The following is a 14,085-nucleotide window of genomic DNA, read 5'->3' as shown; positions in this document are numbered from 1 at the left end:
GGTGCTTGCAGCCCCAGCTGTGGCACAGAGATGTGACTGCGAGCCGGTCCGGCCACTGGCTGCCGCATTCCAGATGTGGTCTGCATGGGACGTTGACCACTTGCAAACTTATTCAGCTACGTGAGCAAGGAAGCACATAATCGGCATTCCCAGTGCCAGTCCTTATCTGCCCCCAGGTTGTTACTTGAATAATTAAGCAAACAAAAGGCAGCCTGGTTGCTCCTGCGGCCGCAGTTGCTCTGGCTGGGCTCCTCGGCCAGGCTGCCCGGGAGGCGCTGACAGAGCCGGCGAGCTCGGGGGAGTCGTGACAGGTCGGGGAGGAGAGGGGAGGGGGGTTGTCCGGTTCCTCTGCTGCTTCTTTGTGTCTTGTTTTTAATGAGCGTTTGGCGACCAGAGGAGCAGATGCATAAACAAAAGCTTGCTGGCCCTGTTTGGCCAAGGCGAGACTTCGTGCCCCCTCCCATTGCACAGACCGTTCCCAGGCACTATCCACGGACACAGAGTTTCCCCTGCACGGGGGCTGCGGCAGAAAGAGGCTACAGGGAAGGAGGAAAATAACTCCAGGGGCTGGGAACATACAGATTTCAGAATGGGAGCTGCTCTCCGAGGGGCTCTGGGAGATGCTGTGCGAGCAGGGAATCGATCTGGTGAAACACGGAGTGATGCATGTGGTCTGATTGCATCCCGTCTGTTGGCTACCAGCTCTCCTGCAAATCTCCAGGTCCGGTCCCACACTGGGCTGAGATCTGCTCAGTGTGGCAGGAGAGCTGACCATTCGTGGACCTCCTTCCAGCCCCTCATTTCTTTACTGGTATTGTCTGGCCAAGGCAGGGGCAGACTTTTCTGAACTAAACCAGATTTGAAATGTCTTGACGGGATTGCTTGTTATTTAAGGCAGGTGAGGGTGCTGAGACAGAGGGTGGAGTAGCTTTAGAAGCCATTGCATGTTATTTTTGGGATCCCAGGAAGTTTCCCAGATTGAAACTGTCTTTGGGGAGGGAGGAAATCCCACGCCGTACTCACTCAACATGAATATATTTGGCTTCTCTCACTAACTCCCCATGGTTCAGCACTGATAATCTCTGGTGCAAGCTGGGCTATGCTAGATACTCTACAAGTCTAAAGGATGACACAAAGGCTATGCAGAGATTACAGCCTAAAAGGCTGGATAAGAAAGCTGCCATCACTTGAATCACTGGGGTTTTGGTTTTGTAACCAGACATCTGTTGTCCCATAGCTATCACAGTAGCAGTGTATTTAGATGAATCTTTCACCTGGACTTTAGGTGACTGTCTTTCTTCTGTGCTTAGGTTGATTTTTCTCTCAGAGGTGCCCCGTGACATCTTCCAGTGACAATCCACTTGAGAAAGCCCCATCAAAGCTCAAGACAGAAAAATCAGTGTAGCAAAGCACATATGATACCATATATCCTGTGTCAGTAAAGTCACCTCACATCTTTTCTAGCTCTCACTTTCCCCAGACACCTACCATTTCCAATGATTCTTGGCTACAGTTTTTACTTGATCTTACTAGAGGATTAGTCCCACCAACACCATGGTTATAAGTAATTTGATTCAGATGAAAAGCCCTGCATCTGTAGAATGACTCTCCAGAGTCAAGTTATTCTTGTGCTTAAATGTTTACAGGGTCGGGGCCCCATTCAAGTATCTGGAGTGTAAAGAAGTTATCTTCTAGTATTCTCATTGGTATCACCAATGTCCCTGGTACTATAGGGATGGCAATTCATACAGTGAAGCAGCAGTTCCTGCAGCATTATTCTTGTTAACAAGATTACACTGACAGCCAGGCAAAGCGCTGAAGGATTGGGTCCCGTTTAGGAGGCACAGTGTAACGACTGAGATCTCACTGGGATCACTCAGGGAGATAAAAACACTTTGTGCTTTTGAAATGTGCACTTCCCTGTGCATGCCCAACATTCACAACGTGCAAGCTCCTCGCTGCCGGCTGCTCAGTTCGATGTGTGCGCTGACCAGCCAGGAGGTTTGTATGTTTGAGGGGTCAGCCCCCCTCCTTTCCTTCCCTTCCCTTCCTCAGGACGCTGCAGGGGAGAAGAAGGCAGGGGACATGGCAAACGCCAAAGGGCCTGGGGAGGGCTAGCATTCATCTATCTTTGCTTAGATATGCTTAGGGCAAACAGTGGGTATTTGTTCCCATAAAGCTCAGACACCAAAATAATTTTCAACAATGAAACCAACTACCCCCCTCCAAACTGCTCACTTAATAGCAATGACTGTGCATGAAAACAGAGCCTAAGCGGTATTGCAGTAAGCTCTAGTTGCACATGATCTGACTAAATTTCAGAAAAGTCACTTGTTAAAATCAATATAGTGGCATATTTTCTACAGATTGTATTTTTGGAAGCTCATGTAGGAAGGCAGAAAGGACTGAAGTGAGCTACCAGTGATTTTACTGTGTTCTATGGATCCTGTAATAATTTCATGTGAATATTTTTCAACTTATGCCTATAATTTCATTTGCTTTGTTGACTAGCTAAACTGCTTTGGAGGCAAACAGCTCTTGCAGGTCCTCCATCCCCTATCAAATTTTTTCTCTGTGCAGTCAAACCCAACAAAACCAGCATCACCACAAATAAAGTTAACAAAACTGGCTCTTTAGCAGTAGGTACCCTTGGTTCTCACTGGGTATTTATCACTACCATGTAAACCCTGTGTGCAGCCTAGTCTCAGCAAGTGTCAGTTGCTTAGTAATCAATGCCAGAGTTCCCAAAATCACTTAGAAATACCAATGACCTGACCTGCAGTGTGATGGAGGTGTGGATATTCACGAGGGCTACCAATTTTCTGGTTTAAGAGGTCATAAGAATAGCAAGAACACATTTTATTTGCACAGTGCTGACTTGCTGCCTCTTGAACCACATGAGTCTTCTTTGACTTTTCATGGATTTTATTGGATCTCTGGGAAAAATCACTATAGAAATTTGGCTTCTCCCACTCCTTGTATCTTTCTGTGAGCAACAGGGGTGTAATTTCAAAGGAAATTACACTCATCCCTCAGTACAGTAAAACAGCTGGAATTGCATAGCATGCAAAATAAAATCACTGCTTCATTAACTTAGTCATTTGTGGACAAGCTCACATGCAGATTTACAGGGAAAGAGAAAAATGTAGCATGTAGAAGTACATATATGTATATGCATGCATAGTTATGTACATAGCTGTGTGTTTCTATCTATCTACTTGATTATCTACCTATTTATCTGTGTATCTGTCTACGCAGATATATTTATTTCCCCCAGAGGCTTTATGGTTATGTGTATGGATAAAGCATTAATAACCATGTGTTTATTTTTCCCAAAGGATTACCTCACGAACTTCTCTTTCAACAGTCACTGGTTAATAATTTTGATTAAAAGGTATAGTTCCAGTTGGGGGGTTCATTTTTAGAAAAAACCAAACCTTTGGTGTGAGAGGGGAACGGTTACTGCCACCGGGTAGCATCCCGCAGAGAGCGGGATGGGGCTGTTGCGGGGTGGGAAGGGTGGCTCTCCCAGGCAGCTGTTGGATCCCATTAGACGTGATGTGGCCAGTTAGGCTGGTCAGTACACGCTACGTGATTCAGGGACTCCCACGTTGTGAACTCAGCACTGATAGTGCCAGACACTTCAAACCTGGTTGGATGAAGTCACTGCCAGCAGGAAGACGGCTGCATCTCACTGCATGTGCCCCATAGGGTTGGTCTTCGGGGTCATTTCTGTTGAGGGGATCTTAAGGAACCCCAAACATGCACGATGAAGCGCCAGGCGACGCTGAATTTCAGTGCTGACGGCCGCTCTGCCTGAGGCCCTCCTGCTGCCCAGCAGGGAGGAGAGCTCCCGGGGTCCCCCTCCAAATCAGAGCATCCCCGGCGGGCTCCGCTGCGGGGCCCTGGGGCGGGACCGAAGGGGCGGGGCCACGGCGGGCGGGGGCGGGGTCGCGGCGACAAGCCCCGCCCCCGGGCACAAGAGGGGCGGTGCTGCTCGCCGGGGTCCCGCATCTCTGCCGTGCGGTGCGGCGCGGCTCGGCGCGGCTCGGCTCGGCTCGGCTCGGCTCGGCTCGGCTCGGCTCGGCTGCCGGCCCGACGGCGCCGTCGGGCAGAGGGTTCGCTTCGCGCCCCGCAGCGCCCGGCGGCCGCGGAATGGAGCTCGGTGCGGCGCGGCTGCTGGCGGTCCTGCTGTGCCTGGCTCCCGGTAAGCCGTCGGGGAGCCCCGGGTGCCCCGGGTCCGGCCTGTCGGGGAGCCACCGGGGTCCGACAGCCTCACGGGGCTCCGAGAAGAGGGGGCGCGGGGATGATCCGGTGCCGGGAAAGGCACGGGTGCGGGTTTCCCTTGGGGTTGTCAGGGCTGGTAGAGCGGGTGAGGCGGTGCGAGCCCCGGGGTGGGACGGGACGCCCAGCGCTGCGGGCTTGCTGTCCTCTCCTGTCCTCTCCTCTCCTCTTCTCTCCCGTCCTCCTGCTCTCTCCTGTCTGGCCGGCCGGTGCTGGCCTGTCGGAGAGGGCTGCCTGCCATGGCATAGTGTCCTGCTCGCTTGGCTCCAGCATCAGCCGTCGTTTCCGAGAGCAAAATGTCCCTGGAGCCAAATGCGGGAAACCCGTCATCAGCGAAGAACATGCTCGGGATGCCAGTGATTAAAGCGCAGGGAAATACTAGGGAAATAGGGAAGGTCCCGGTCTGGCCGCGCTTTCTTGTTGCCCGTTATAGCTGGCCGAGCTGTCCCGGTTGGGGCTGCTGGCTCGCCCCGGTGAGGCGGGATTCCTGACGGTGATGGGAGCACCCAGGGTGGACTGAAATTCTCTCCCTGTGGTACTCGCAAATGTTGTGCAAGCTGGGCTGTTGCCTCAGAGCAAGCACTGGCACCCAGATCTCAGCCCTCACAAGCGCGGGTGGCTCGGGGTGGGCGCAATGCAAGCCCTTGTGTGAATAAAGTCTGGTAGTAATAGATTTTTTCCTAACTAGTTAGGAGGAAAGAGGTAACCTTAGAAAATCATGGGATAAAATAAATTCATAGGATCTTGAATTTGTGACAAACTGTAAAATAGTTTCTTCACATAATTCATTGATCAGCAGTCTCGAAGAACATAAGTATATTCAATTTATTATAAGAAAAATTGGTAATCCCTTTCCCCAGGGAGTGAGATCATCAGATGAAGGTTCACTTCGTTTCAATGTCCCACATCCTCTTGTTAGACCTTGAAGTTGGCAACGCAAGAAAACAGGAACTCCACCCTGGCTGGCTGAATTGTAGTGCTCTGCAGCTAGCTCCTGACCATCTGCCTTTGCTTCCTGTTATGACAGAGTTTTTGAACTTTCTGGGATGTGTGAAAAGTCATTATTTACCCTTCACTGCTAAGTAGGTGATGCGAAAGTGTCCGCTTAAAACATGCTGCATATTCCTGTATGTAATGCTTTTCTGATTGAGTAGCATTTACTTTCTTTATTGGGTTGATTTGAGGGTTTTTATATATGTTTTCGCAGGTTTATTTATTTCTCTGGATCAGCCAGCCCTTAGCATCCAAAAAGATGTCCTCACAATAACTGCAAATGACACGCTAAATATTACTTGCAGGTAAGGGCAAATCTGTCCAGCATGATTTTGATGGCGGTAATTTATGTAGTGAGTTTTTGTACATAATCGCAGGTGATTCGGTCTCTCTCCTGTCATCGCTCCTGTTTCTCCCCACTCCCTTTGTGCCCCCTGCCTCTCTTTTCCCTGACAGACTTTAGAAATGATCTTAGAGGGTTGCAGCAAGGGAGAGCTGGGGAGCGCAGGGCGGCCGGGAGGAGGAAGCGTCAGCCGGGTCCGTGTGGAGCCCACTGGTGAGCTGTGCTCTTGATGCTCCCTTTTGGGTGCTGTGTCACTTAGATTCAGCAGAATGTAAATCTCAAGTAGCTTCCTTATAGGTATTAACAATAGGTCGATTTACGTGAATTTATCCTACGTGGCTTGATGCTCCATGTGACGGGATGAAGCCCGTTCCTCTCCATAGCCGTAGAGACTAGCGGGACTGGGGTTCGCCACCTTGGCGTTAGTACTGGTGCTCATCACATGCTCATGCTCCTCTAATGTTTGCTTTCCCAGCGGTCAGAGACCACTGGAGTGGTCCTGGCCAAGCAACCAGAGCAGTGCTGAGAAGCGTATCTCTGTGACAGACTGCAGCGATGGCCCCTACTGCAAGACACTTACTCTCCTCAAAGTCATCGGCAATGACACAGGGGACTACAGATGCCTTTACAGGGACAACCAGGCAGCTACAACCATTTATGTCTACGTTCAAGGTAAGTGCTTACACAGTTCTTAGGTGGCTTTTCCCCTAGCCTCAAGAGAAAAAAGGGATATCAAGTATCTCAAAACACTTTTGCATTAAAATGTATTAATCCTCGAATTTTTGATCCTGTGAAACTGTTATTTTTCTTGTTTTCATGTTGAGTAATTACATGCCAGTATGCTAGTTGCCATCAATAGAAAAGCCTTTGTACCTGTAATTTTGAACTGACCTGCCGTATGCAGTACTTGGTCTGCTATTCTCCTCCACCCAGAACTTAGCATACGTATCTCCACTGCGCTCTGAGCCTGTGGTCATGAATGCAGAGCTATTACTGACCTCAGCCGGAGTTTCATATGAGAGAGGATTACAGAGATTGCGTATTTATTAAAAATGACAGATCCGATCCCTTTTACGATTTGTACTATCTGATACCATTCAAAGAACCCCCAACCCCAAAACATAAACTTCCATACATTTGCTGACTGTGATGGTAAAATCTATTTAGGCTGTAAGACCTAAGCTTTCAAACTCAGGCTGTCAGTTGTGTTGGTAGCAATGCAGCTGAGCATCACAGACACTGCAAAGCCTCCAGTTATACGCTCAGCTTAAGTAAGTGCATTCATTGAGGCATCTGCCCTTTTGCACTGATGGCTTCATACTGGTTTTCTTATGCGTGCGCCCTGTTTCCTTTTTATTGTTAACTTACAGTTACCATTTTGAAAAAGGAGATGTTATTATGTATGTGGGTTATCTTGTTTTATAAGATTGAACTTACTTTTTTTTTTGGTCTGACTTTGAAAAGGATGCTGCCATTGGGGGAGCCAATGTAACATGTCACTACTTTTAACTGATATTTCCTGTAATACTTACGCAAGGAAAGTCACACTAGGGTAGATCAGACTTTTGTCGGCACAAAGACTGCGGTGGCAGGAAGCTATTCTCCAAAGGGTGCACTGCTGCTGGTAACTGTTTTGAGAATGATATTGTAAAGCTGGGGGGGGGGTCTGTCAAAATATGTACCCCCTATTTAGTCTCAGTGTTTAAGTGTTTTACCACATAGAAAAGAATAAAACTGATTTGAGAAGAAATAGACAGGGAAAGAACAAAATTGGCAAGTTTCCTCCATAATCACGTGACAAATAATATCCATTTACCAATTGAATATTCTTCTAGATTACAGATCTCCATTTGTGACTTCAGTTAGTGATCAGCTTGGGATTGTATACATCACTAAGAATAAAACTGTGGTAGTGCCGTGCCTTGGAACCGTATCAAATCTCAATGTATCTCTACATGCGGTAAGGAAAAACCCTGTTATTATTTTAAGAGTTAGTTGAAATCGCTGTGGCATAAATACATTGCTTGAAGTATAAATACATTTCTTAAAAACTTCTTTCCGTCCTTGGGAATTTTACAGCCTGTGATTACAAGGTGAGTACTGTAACTGTACTCGTCCATGATCCTGCGCTCTCAAAGTGCAAAGTGATTGCCTATGAAAGGGAGATTGCCTGAGCTATGATGTTAATACTGGGACCCTGCGGTTATGGAAAATGTTGGACTTGAAAATTCAGGGTTGTTTGATTTTTGAAATCTGACTATGTATTTTATCAATATTTCAAACAGAAATATCCAGAAAAGATATTTGTTCCTGATGGTAAATCAATTTCGTGGAATAATAAAAAAGGCTTCACTATACCCAGTCATTTAATCAACTATGCGGGCATGGTCTTCTGTGAAGCTAAAATAGATGATGAAAGCTATCAGTCTGTGATATACATAGTCGCAGTTGTAGGTAAGCCAAAGTTTTTTTTTCTCTATAGCCAATGTTACTTTTCTCGCTACAACATACTGAACCAATTACATTTGGTTGGACTCTAGGTTATTCAATACTGACAATGCAGCTAATGCAAAATGGATGTTGTGATTTATATTACTTTTAAATGCAATGTATTGTGTTCTTTCTGGTTCATCATTGGGATAAATGCTTCTATTTTTAGTGTTTTACATAGATGCCAGGGATTTTTTTTTTTCCCCTGACAATGCAAGCCTTTTTCTTAAAATCACTCTATTCTGTACTTTATTCACTTATCCAGGATCCAAGTCATAGTTGAAGGGAACTAGAGGCAGGCATCAGCAGCAGCAGACGGAAAGGAATTGCTCTGAGGGGGTACCAAGGGAATGGGGGATTGAAGGTCGCACTAGGAGCTAGGTTGTCTTGTGTCCTTCAGACCTATGTCCTGATTCTCACAGGCGTTTATGCTCTCCTTGTATATTTTGTCAGTTGTTCACCAAAACCCAGAAATAACATGATGATTCTGTGGAGGCTCAAGCCTGAGTTGAAACTGCAGATATTTCTCTTTTGGGTGAGGACACAGCGGCCACTTCAAGTGGCCAGATGGCACCAAGGCAGTCTTGCCTTGCTTGGCAGGAAGGCATAACAGCCCTCCACCCTTTACTCTGTGCAGCAAGCTCTTGCTTCTCCACCAAATTCATGAGTCCTCACTCTGATTTGGAGCAAATTCAGAATTTCTGCAGAATTTCTGCATTCACAATATTCTGTTTTGGAATATTTTAAATATTTTATTGCACAAAGTAAACTTCGGATAATTTTGCAAGTGCCAGACTGTTATTCTTAATAAAGTTCCTGCTTACTGCTGGGGAGGGGGATATATCTCCTTTAATTTCAGGTCTCACAAGGGTAAGAAGGTGTCTAAGGCAGAGGAACTGTGTGGGTCACCGTCTCCTGCCTGCTCCCACTGCCGGGGGGGCTTTGATCAAGTGCATACATCCTGCTGCGCCGCTGTCTGACGCAGCTCTCGGATGGGAAATGCTCAGGGCAGGCATATCCCTTTCCTCCAGGCTCCTTTGTACGCCCGTCATCATGCTGCACTGGGGCATCGAGGGGCCTCTTTGTAGCTGGGGTTTTGGTGGGAGTTTCGGTGAATTCGCCTGGGAAATTTGGTGCTGAGTGCTGTAAAGAAACCTCTTCTTACCCCTATGTTTTGTGTGTGCCTTTTTCTTCCTCTAGGATACCGAATTTATGACCTGACAATGAACCCGCACTACCAAGTAGAGCTGGCAGTGGGAGAAAAACTTGTTCTCAATTGCACCGTAAGGACGGAGCTGAATGTAGGAATTGATTTTAAATGGGACTACCCTTCCATCAAGGTAAATCTGTAATAACTTAAAGGTGCCAACATCACAACGAAATTTGATTTAGGTATAATGTCACTCCCCCCTTTACAATATTGACAGAGCAGATGATAATACACAAAGAAATTGCTAGTATATACAGGTGTGCAAAGGGTGACAGGAGGAATAACAATAAAATTCCCAAACACCTCTGTCTTTTATCTATTACAGGAAAAACGTGCCACCATAAGGGATTTAAAAACCACTGCAGGAGAAGTAAAGAAGTTTGTAAGCACTCTTACCATCGACAGTGTGTCCTTAAGTGACAAAGGTCGATATACTTGCGCAGCATCCAGTGGTCGTATGAACATGAAAAACAGCAGTTACTTCATTATCCATGGTATGGCATCTTCCACTTCAGTTTTGTTGGTTGCTTTAGATTTGGGATTGATTACTGGGATGCAGAAGACATCTCGGTGATGAATCAAATGACAGAAATGAACCAAACTGCAGCTACAGTATTTCTCTTCCACCCACTATAGGATTATTTTTATACCACAAGCTTAGCTAATGGTAAGATCTTAAAGGATGCTGTATGTTACTGAAAGCTGTAGAATTCCATAGGAAAATGGGCAGTAAAATAAAACTGAGGTAAGCCTCTGGTCCTCTTCTGTGTTGACCTCCTTGAGGTCCTGTAAAGCTGAATTTGTGTAGATGACTTTGTATAAGGGTTGCCTGTTCTCACTCCAGGTGATCTTCTTAGGCTAGATTCTGGTGGCTCTGCGGGACAAGAGTCTGGGTTGGCATGAATGAAGCTAGGAAAATAAAACTTTCAGCTTTTACATTATGAATAGATGAATCAAATGGAGGTTTGGTTGTACAGGAATGATCCAAAGGAAACAACTTTGGCTAAGTGCATAGATAAGTACAAGACCACATCCTACAGCCTTTTCTCAATCCTCTCTTGGGCATAGCCCCAGCGGCTCCACTGGCTTACTTCTAGAAAAAAATTGCCAGCATGAGAATGGCCCATTTTTAATCACTGAGTCAGACAAAGGGGTTTATATTTTGAAGGAGACTGGGTTTCCTGAGGTCTGGTTTCAGGGGCCAGAGTATTAATGGCTTTTTTTTTTTTTTTTTAACATTCAAACTTACTATGTGGCACAGTGATTCAAGATATAATCAATTTCCTCCTGGGTTCTTTCTATTTCTCTTCAGGAGCCAAAACAAGATCATGTGCTATAGTGAGTGTACCAGATACTAAGTCCATACCATCCTAAATCTTAGTCAAAAGGCTAATCGCTGTCTTAGTCTTAATGCAAGTTTATAACTTATAACAAGTAATGTAAATCATTTTGAAGTATTCTGTGACTGCAGTGGTTCATATACAGACTTGAGAAGAGGCTGAAAGTGTCTAACTTTATCAGATCGTAGTTTTGAATACTATTGTTTCCTGGAATGAGCAGATCGAGCCAGTTTTATGATATGTGTGTGTGTATATATATATACAGGTCTGACACTAGGTCTGACAGTTGGCACACCGTCCTGAGAGCTAAGTCTTGTCTCTGCTTTCCAGAGCTCCTTGGTGGGGGAACTGGTCTGTTCCTCTGTGTGAGGGAAAGGACTGGGTTTTCATGGTGGGTCCATGTCTCCAGAGCCCAGTTTGGACCCAACTGTGCTTTACCAGTGGTGTCCTGTCACTGGCCCCTATTTGTCATCTGCTGTTAAGCGCTAACCCAAATTGAGAGCACTAACAATTTTGTTCATGTGGAAAGAACATTTAGTTTAATTTTTTTTGCAGAAAGTCCTTTTATTCATCTGGAGAGAATGGAGAATGTGGTTGAGACAAGGCTAGGTGATACAGTCAAAATTCCTGTCAAGTTTAAAGGATATCCTCCACCAGAGGCAAAATGGTAAGAATCGGGACATAACATGTTTGAAAAACTGAGCTATTCTTAGTCAAGGTAAATCTCTGAAGTATTCAAAGCACTCTATATTTTCTTCAGGTATAAAAATGGAAAAGCCATCAATGCAAATCATACAGTTAAACTTGGCTACACATTAGTCATCACTGAGGCAACTGAAAAGGACGCTGGGAATTACACTGTTGTCCTTACAAACCCTACTAACAAGATGCAGAAGAGACATACATTTACCCTGCTTGTGAATGGTAAGTGGCGTACCAAAAGGGGTACCTTTCTTTCCTGTCTGGATGTGGTGTATTACCATTCTTAGGATTAAATTCATCCCAGAGTTATGAAGGTCTAAGTCAGGGTGGTGGCCGGGAGGAGAGCACTTGAACCTCAGCCCTGGGAGGGCAGAGGTGGCCTGTCTCTCTTGGCTCCAGGATGTGCCGGTCGAGAGGCTGCAGGCTCCTGGTGTTGTTGTTGTGATGATACTTTGTGTGTGGTTTTTTTTGTTTTCTGTATATTATTTCTTTGCCTCTGCATCCTGCTCTTTTCCTGCCCTCCTTGCTGGCTGTGCTGCCGGAGTCCTCCCCCACCCTGCTCCATCCTAGCCCTGTCCCACCTCGCCCATCCTTCCTGCCCCACGCAGGCTGTCCCTCCTCTTCTGCCCTGCCCTGTGCAACCCTCCTCCTCCTCCTCCTCCTCCTCCTCCGCCTCCTCCTCCTCCTCCTCCTCCTCCTCCTCCTCCTAGTCCTTCTCCTCCTCCTCCTCCTAGTCCTTCTCCTCCTCCTCCTCCTCCTCCTCTCTGCTCCCCAGGAAACAGCGTAGCCCCCATGCTTTGAAGACAGCAGGTCTTGGAAAGGGCAGTGAGGCTACATGCAGTGGGATCAGGACTGGGGAATAATATGTATTTAATGGTTGGGCATGGTGGTGGGAGTCCGCAGGCTGCGTTTTAAACCAGGGGGTAATGAAGGGAGATTTTATAGGAGATCCTAAGCATTGCATCTTGAGGGCCTGATCCTCAAGGTGTTGGGCAGGTTCACGTCTTCCCAACATGTCCTTGGAGGTGCTCTGCATTGCACTCGGATGTGGGGCACGGCATGAATTAGTCGCTGCAGGTCTAATGTGTGTACGCGGTGCCATTGGGGAGCCATTAGCGGGAGATGTAACTTGCTGCTCTCTCCTCCAGTCCCCCCCAGATTGGCGAGAATGCGCTGCTGGCCCCTGTTGACTCCTACAAGTTTGGCTCGACACAGGCGCTCACCTGCACCGTCTACGCCGTCCCGCCGCCTGCCACTGTCCTCTGGCACTGGCAGCTGGAGGAGGAGTGCACTTTCAGCCCCCAGTGAGTGCTAAGCCCTTGCCATCTTCTGCGGCTTACGTAGCTCTTGAGGGATGTTTGGGTTGGGTTGGGGTTTTTGTTGGGTGCATCCCTTGTCCAGGCTTGTTATGGAGTGCAAACCCAATGGCCAATGAAGAAAAGATTGTTGTACTTAATAGGAAGATTGTTGCAGGCAGGCTCTGCCAAGGTCATCGCTGTCGGCAGAGGCAAGGGCCACCCGCAGCGAGGAGCCGGCAGTGCCTGCGTGTTGCCGTCATGCTTTCTTGAAGGGCATCTTGGCTTGCGCGGGGTTTCAAACGCAGCTATCTGTGTGCCCTCCCCTCAGATCTCCGCATGGGCTGTAGGCCCAAAACTCCATCCCAAACAGAGGAAATTTGCTGTTTATGCTAATTACAGATCCTTGTGGTGTTTTTTTTCTTATGCTCAAGTGCTGAGTGTGATGGTGCTCTTTATCTGTGTGAAAGTGTATCTCGGAGGAAGTGCACTGATTGATGTTGGGGAATGATAGAGAGAGTGCCTGACTGAGATTCACGCAGCTTCCCTTATCTGGGCCTGCCATAAGCCCAGATTTCCTTTAAAAAAAAAAAGCCAGGGAAAAAAAAAAAGCATTCTTCTTTCCTGTTGTTGTTTTTAAAATTATTTCCACTAGTTTCTTCCTTTGGTGCCTGGTTGCTTCCTACACAATGGCTACTGTCCTCAAGAAATTCTTGTAGGGAGTTCAGTGATTTCTATGTCTCTCTGTCTTCCTTTGAACTAAATTAACTTGAATCATCCATTTATGAATGGAGGTTTGTTCCCAGAATAGCTGCTTCCCTCCAAGCATCCTGATTGAGCTGACACAGGCAGATTAATTGGGAAGTTCACCTTTAGGCTTGGGGGTTCCTTATTTTACATAGCACAAAGGTCTCAGAAGGTTATAGGGTGCAATTTAATAGAAATGTTTCCAGAAACATACTCTTCCCTCTCAGTTGCAGTCTGTGGCCGGTGATGCATCTGATTTATAGATAAGTATCTGCATATTATAAAGAGAACACAAAACCACTCTCTTGAAGGACTAATATTCATCTTATCTAATGCATATGTCTCTACTTATATCTCAGGAAAGTTCGCTCAGGAGCCAATCCGTATGCATGCAGGAAATGGAAAGTGATCTCGGAGAGAAAGGGTGGGAATCAGGTTGAAATTAAGCACCGAGTCGTCACTATTGCTGGGAAAACAAAGGTGAGCAGATTTTCTTTTCTGTTGGTTGGGGATGATCAGCCCTGTTCAGCCATCCACATATCTGGAAATATATCACTAGAGATGAGACTCTTTTCACCTATCGTTAAACTTGGGGATCTACTCTCAGCTAGTTGTGCAAGCTCCTACTGAAGCCCATAGGCAGAGATACACACTTTCAAGTCCTTTAGACACTGACCCAAA

The 14,085-nt window shown here is 46.6% G+C and overlaps 1 protein-coding gene across 1 annotated transcript in view; it reads left to right on the top strand.

The window, feature by feature from the left end:
• Positions 1–4,155: 4,155 nt before the first annotated feature.
• Positions 4,156–14,085, top strand: part of KDR (kinase insert domain receptor) — a 32,452-nt gene continuing 22,522 nt past the window's right edge. Inside the window, exons 1-11 of the mRNA XM_050896136.1 lie at positions 4,156–4,207; positions 5,492–5,582; positions 6,096–6,292; positions 7,456–7,580; positions 7,906–8,074; positions 9,311–9,450; positions 9,646–9,814; positions 11,216–11,327; positions 11,421–11,588; positions 12,511–12,666; positions 13,764–13,884. Of these exons, the coding sequence (XP_050752093.1) occupies positions 4,156–4,207; positions 5,492–5,582; positions 6,096–6,292; positions 7,456–7,580; positions 7,906–8,074; positions 9,311–9,450; positions 9,646–9,814; positions 11,216–11,327; positions 11,421–11,588; positions 12,511–12,666; positions 13,764–13,884 (1,500 nt within the window). The remainder of the gene's footprint in view (positions 4,208–5,491; positions 5,583–6,095; positions 6,293–7,455; positions 7,581–7,905; positions 8,075–9,310; positions 9,451–9,645; positions 9,815–11,215; positions 11,328–11,420; positions 11,589–12,510; positions 12,667–13,763; positions 13,885–14,085) is intronic.

This window comes from Gymnogyps californianus, chromosome 4 (assembly GCF_018139145.2).
Source record: "Gymnogyps californianus isolate 813 chromosome 4, ASM1813914v2, whole genome shotgun sequence".
Lineage (NCBI taxonomy): Eukaryota > Metazoa > Chordata > Aves > Accipitriformes > Cathartidae > Gymnogyps > Gymnogyps californianus.
This window is presented reverse-complemented; position numbering and strand designations above follow the sequence as displayed.